This window comes from Lampetra planeri, chromosome 17, assembly GCF_965212315.1.
Source record: "Lampetra planeri chromosome 17, kcLamPlan1.2.h2, whole genome shotgun sequence".
Classification (NCBI taxonomy): domain Eukaryota; kingdom Metazoa; phylum Chordata; class Hyperoartia; order Petromyzontiformes; family Petromyzontidae; genus Lampetra; species Lampetra planeri.
In genome coordinates this window covers 9,002,162-9,008,674 of record NC_136123.1, presented here as the reverse complement: position 1 = coordinate 9,008,674, position 6,513 = coordinate 9,002,162, and the positions used below count along the sequence as shown (strand labels likewise).

The 6,513-nt window shown below is 46.3% G+C and overlaps 1 protein-coding gene across 3 annotated transcripts in view; it reads left to right on the top strand.

The window, feature by feature from the left end:
- Window positions 1–484: 484 nt before the first annotated feature.
- CA8 (carbonic anhydrase 8 (inactive)) overlaps window positions 485–6,513 on the top strand; it is a 61,680-nt gene continuing 55,651 nt past the window's right edge. The window contains exons 1-3 of one of the 3 annotated variants that reach the window (XR_013586148.1): window positions 485–576; window positions 781–873; window positions 1,453–1,528. Coding sequence is in view for 1 of the 3 variants with exons in the window: in XM_078602059.1 (XP_078458185.1) it covers window positions 1,462–1,528 (67 nt within the window). In the remaining 2 variants the exon portion in view is untranslated. Of the gene's footprint in view, window positions 577–737; window positions 874–1,452; window positions 1,529–6,513 lie in introns of those variants that run through there. The other 2 variants (XM_078602059.1, XR_013586147.1) reach the window with 2 other exon arrangements.

Below are 6,513 nucleotides of genomic sequence, written 5' to 3'. Positions count from 1 at the left end.
AGATGTGTGCAAACCTGCTGGCCAACTACAAGAAACGTCTGACCTCTGTGATTGCCAACAAGGGTTTTGTCACCAAGTACTAAGTCATTTTTTGCAGAGGGGTCAAATACTTATTTCCCTCATTAAAATGCAAATCAATTTATAACATTTTTGACATGCGTTTTTCTGGATGTGTTTGTTGTTATTCTGTCTCTCACTGTTCAAATAAACCTACCATTAAAATTATAGACTGATCATTTCTTTGTCAGTGGGCAAACGTACAAAATCAACAGGGGATCAAATACTTTTTTACCTCACTGTAGCAGCAACTCGTTGGAGAATGGTGTTTCTTTTTTTCTTTCCCGCACCTCCAATTCGTACGGTGCGAAAGAAGTTCAACATACATTCATATATTTACACACACCCACTTCCTCCCACCACACACAACTCCCTCCATTCCACCCAGAACAAAGACAAAGATCCCCCGTGTAGCCTTAACAGACTGTTGGGGCAAGTGCGAGGGGTGGTTTGGCCGGCAAACACGCGTGGCCGCCTTTGTCTCCCCAGTGGCGACGTTGACTACACACCGCATACCAGGTACTCATTCGAGGCTGAGTCGACCTAGGGGAGAGCCCAGGACCGGTTCGGATAATCGTCACCGGTGCTGTAGGGGACCCCCCCCCCCATCAAGCCGCGTGCTTGCAACTGGCTGGCCAAGGCACCCCCCTCCTCCTCCACACCCCCAGCGGCTGGCTAAGGCACCCAGCACACACTTCCTTGAACTCTGCTTCATGTTCGTAGACCTCGGATCGGCGGCAGAGGGGTGGAAGCCGCTGCCGGACGGAGCACATGAAGTCCGTAGGATACATCTTCAGCAGCAGCAGCCTCTTGTCTGTAAGGAAGGAAGGAAGGTTGCTACTCTTACTATCCGACTGCGACTGCCTGATCATTCACTATGAACAGAGGAACTCTCTCTCTCTCTTCAGTGCCATTCTATACTTATCCTGCACCTTCACATATATTTGTAGCTTACGTATGCATTTACATTCATTCAGACACAAGTATGGACGTATATATACGCGCCCACAAAGTTTTTCTTTCATTCATAGATGTTCTAGATTTACACTCTGCATTACGTCCATGTGCAGAGGGCGCAACTTATTTGCTGCGCGCAACACGGACACGTGCACGCGCGCAACTTCACGCAGCGCAAAGTCACAGACGCTGCAATTAGACGACGTCTTCGTAACACGCGCGCACAGGGAACCACTAACACACACTCACACGCGCACCTTTTAATTCATGCACAGACACAAGGACCGTCACGTACTTTAACACACGCGCACGCGCGCGCACGCACGCGCGCGTCTCGATGCAATCAACGCCTTTGGGAATGCCAGCAAACGTGCAAGCGACGCAACGCATCTCTGGCGTTGTTGTGGGGGTTTGTTTATTCCCCTGTGGCGCGAACAGTGATGAGCCATGGACGGAGCGGTCCTCCACAAGCAGAGGAGCGAGGTGTCCGAGCTGACATGGGGCTACGACGAAGGTAACAAAGACAAAGGGTCACCGCCGTAGATATAGCCTCCAGACGACTGTCGGGGCAAGTGCCGTTTGCGAGTAGCGGCAGCACCGATGAAGGACGGCACGCCGGCACGGGCAACATCGAGAGGGTTGCGGTGGCCAAAAGACACAGCGGCATACGGACGCATTCGTCTCAAGCAATGCTAAGATGTTTGCACATGCCACTAGGTACTTATTTGAGGCTGAATCGACCTAGGGGAGGCCCGCGACCAGTTTTCATATAATCGTCACTGGTGTTGTTGACCGCGAGCGGGAATCGAACTTACGATCCTCGGTGCGATGTGTGAACATCACCACTAAGGAGACAAAGGCCGTGCCATGATTCATGGGGTGCTACACGCTAAAAGCACTTGCCCCAACAGTCTGTTAAGGCTATCAGGGATGTGGAGGGTGGGAATCTTTGTTTCACGCGCACCTGCCTAGTGCCTAGCACTACACAAGTTTGTGATTTCACTTCTGTGTCTCCACCACCACCAGCAACACTTAACTCGGTCCAGGAAATTACCGCTGTGGGGAGCGGTGGCGCAGCGGTTAGCGCATTGTGCTTCTGCCTTACGGCTGACAAACTTCGGTGGCGAGTGAAATCTGAACCGGTTCCAGGGGCCACCATTCCACTAACCAACCCCGCACTGATCATCGTGGTGAAGTATGGTCGAACAAGCACTGTGACGACGCTGCGTTATTTTTTGGAAAAATCCGAATTCTGACAATTGCAGGAGCGTATCGCAATTTGGCTTTTAATCTCACGTGTGGCTGGTGAATGAGTGAAAGATGTGCGAGTTTTTTTTGCAATACTGCTCAGCTGCAATTTACAAAGTGTCTAAGTGTGACTTTCATTTCGAAATGCTGTACAAGAAGACAGGCATGTTGCATTGTTCGATTAAGGAGGGCAAGAACAAAGGGATTTATCGACTGACAAAAATACATTTGAAAAAATGGGAAACAGAATCAGAATATGTTTTTTTATACTGGAAGAATCCGATGAGCTACAGAGCTCTTATTCACAAACATTCCTTGCGGAAAAGAAGAAACGCGGACTTGAACAGGGGATTGGCATCAGCAGCGTGGACAGGTACACAGAGAGTTCCGGACTATAGGAACAACAGCGGAGAAGGAGTGACCTCCCCATAAGTGTAGGTTGACTTGGGGGGTGGGGGCAGGGCTCTGATAGGGGACCTAGGTTTCATATTTTTAGGTTTTTTCGGTAAAGTCACGTAGGTAAAAAATGTAAATTAATAAAAGTAAAATAAAAAAATAAAAATCACGACGTTTCGGAGGCAACACAAGCTTCCGTCTTCAGGTGGATAGCTGTATCAAGTGATGCAGCAGTCGTGCTGTGAATGTTCCACCTGAAGACGGAAGCTTGTGTTGCCTCCGAAACGTCGTGATTTTTATTTTACTTTTATTAATTTAAATGTTTTACCTACGTGACTTTACCGAAAAAACCTAAGAATATGAATCCTTGCAGTCACGAAAGCTTCAAATCTAGAATTAGGGACCTAGGTTGTTGGAGCAGAGACCACGTGATGATGGAGAGTAGAGGGAGATGAGAAGGGAGAGGTATGGGCGAATCCATGGAAACAACGAGAAGGGTGCCCTCGTAACACGTGGGTGTTGTCTTGTGTTAAATACCTCCGTCGTACGTTTTGTGTCTAGTTGCGTGTGTACATTGTGTGCGTGAGCTGCCTTGTACGAATGTCATAAGGCTGGGTTGTTATGCGCTTCTTTGGCCACAGCTTTGGGTTGTATGCAACAGTTGAACAAAGAAGAGGGGAGCCGAATGTGAAATATAGCAACAAAAATCACCTCCTGTCCGCAAACACTGAACAGATTGTGAATGTTGGTACAGTATTTCAGAATGCTTGCTCCGTGGCTTTTTATAGAAACCATGCATTTGTGTTTAACCTTACCTCAGGTTGTGCATAATTGCTACGTAGCAGCTTGCAATCAGAGCAACTGTTGTTTAAGTCATCATGTTGTCAATACACCACGAATGAAATCAGTGCAAGTAGCCAATAAACCTTTTGGGGTTTTTTTCCACGTTTTATATGACACATATTGAATTGTACGCTTTATGCCGCCAGCTCTATTTGTTGCTTGAAACAAATATTTTTTCAATGGTTGTGAAACGTTATGAGAGGGGGGGGGGTGAAAAAAATATCAAGTTTATTGCTGTTTACACCTATACTGCAGTATTGAATTTCATCTGTCACATTCAAGCCAGACTGGGGAAGGTTACTGGGTGTCTCTAACTGAGTTTTGCTCACGCGCATGAACTCGCACAATTACATAAATATTGACCTCAAATGAATTGCCCGTCTTGGAAACACCCAGACAGCTCACGCCGCCACAGCAACGTGGAGCTGATTGGCCACAGCGGTGAAGATGCGAGCCCCTGTTTTTGGACGAGGGACATTGTCCCCTGTTTTGTGGCCATCCATAGTATTTGTATCACGGTTGAATGATGCGTATCCGTTTCGCTGGGGGAGGGGGGGGGGTCTGTGGTATGGGCGGGTACGTGAAAAGGTCAGATATGTGAAAATCTATAGGAAACGACAGTTCTGCCGTCATGCACGAATAGCCTACAAAGGTAAAATTAAAGAGAAATGCTGACAAGTGAGCAGCCGTACGCAACACGAAGAACAAACATTACTGAGTGTGTGAAAAGGCTGGATTCGTGAACATCTGCAGACAATGACAGTTACACCCTGCACAAACACTGCACTGTGTGCGGCCAGTTAATTGGCTGATATGTGACAGTCAGATATGCGGGCGTTGTGCTGTATTACCTTTGTCAGGCGTGCAGAGTCCACGGAGATACCAAGCAGTAGGATTGCAACAACTCTCCCTCCTAGCAGTTAAATAATTTCCGCAATTCAGGGTCGCAAGCTGATTAAATTCCCTTTTTTTTTAATCATCGTGGTGAATGTAGCCACAATGAAAGCCGGGCGGTGGTGACACGTGCACTGTGGAGGCGAGGGTTGGTGGTTGTGAAACTCCCTTTCCGTGGGCGTCCAGGAGGTACCGTATCCTGGCTTGACAGGGAAATGTGTGGCACAGCAAAGTGCGGGGTAATATCAAAGTGCGGGCTAATATCATCTGTCTTCTAATGTAGTCTGTCTGCTGTGAATGGGATAAAGCGATGCCCCCTCGTACGCGCGGGATTCCTTTGAGAGCTCCGGCTTCCTCGAACACGTATGAACACTCATTAATTGTCTTTGAGACATGTAATACGTGCAGCTCAAGTGTTTTTCGGATAGTGCAGCGTTGTGAGATGCAGCTTGCACGAAGGGGTTTCTGCGTTGGCGAGGTGTTAACTCCCTCGCCTGGTATGCAGGAGGACGCGGGTTCGATCCCGACCCTGAAGTCTGTATATTTGGAGTTTGCATGTCTTTCTCCCCGCGGTCGTGTGGATTTTCTCCGGGTCCTCCAGTTTTCCCCCTCCATATTTCGAATCGACGTGTGTTTAGAGGATTTGGCTGCCATAAATTTCCACGTGATAAGCCACTTCGTTGAACTATCCTTTGTGGCTAGGCCACTTCTGAAAAAGAGTTGCAAAACTCAGTGGGCCTTAACTGGTAAAACATTTTTAATAGTATATATATTTTTTACAAGTAAATATGTTCGTTGTCACAGCCTCAAGTGGCTCAAGGAGTCAAGTAAATCCTTTACACAGGAGGGTGGTTTGAACTTATGAACCTCGGTGCGATGTGTGAACATCACCACGAAGGAAACAAAAAGCCGTGATATTTATAGGCCATAACGAGTTTATTCAACCAACTAGGACCCAGCATTCTCGATTGCCAATTGTTTATGCAGGTAGAGCATGGTGGGTGCTTAAAACAAATCACAAAATGAAGCATTGTGCCAGTTATTGAATGGTTGATGCTTCGATAACACTGAACAGAAGGGACATTTGTGAAGGCACGTCGAAAGCGTACGGGGACATGACAGTGTGTACCAGAAGTGGAATGACGAGAGTTACGTGCTTGCTTTATGTGTGACAATGTCTCAGCTCACTGCTGAAAAATGTTCTAGAGGTCGCTAAATCAAGAAATATCACTGTGAGAGTGAAATTCACATAGCGATGGTCACCTGTTTCCCAAAATCGAAGGAGCACCTGAGCTCAAGGAAGCTGTGTAGGGGATACACGAATGGGCTAGAAGAATTCTATTTAAAAAATAATTAAAAAGCTTCAAAAACGATATGAAATAAGCATGATTAAAGAGGGTGAACTGTATGACAAACCTTACTGGTGTGTGTGTGCTTTGTGTACACGTTTGGCTCAGAACCTGTTTATATAACGTATACGTATCGAGAAACATTGATTTTTACAGACATGATTCAACGCCCGCATCTGGAACATAAGGACCACATTAATCTATAAATTTATTTCATCGTTACATCCCTGCCATGCAACTGTTGCAAGGTATGATGCCTTTTGTGCAATGAATAGGATCTGAAGGGAGGAAATTATTATTATATTATGTCAGTATGTGAGACTGTAAAACACAATTCCTTGTGCCTGCAGGTAAGTTAGCTTCTGCTCCTGCACCAGTGACCAAATGTTCACAAACGTGGTCCCATTGGTACCAGAATGACTGTTGAAAGGTTAGAGGACAACGCAATTGGTTAAATTTCGATTTAAAGCTTTCGTGACTGCAGGGATTCATCTTCTTGGTTCTTTCGGTAAAGTCACGTAGAAGGAAAATAATATAAAATAAAATAATACAAATAAAACATAATCAAATAATTCTCACGACGTTTCGGTCACAACGCAAGCAGCCGTCTTCAGGTGGAGAACAGGTCTGTCAAGTAGACAGAGTCAAGTAGACAGAGTCTCTGTCTACTTGACAGACCTGTTCTCCACCTGAAGACGGCTGCTTGCGTTGTTATTTTCCTTCTACGTGACTTTACCGAAAGAACCAAGAAAACGCAATTGGTTGTTTC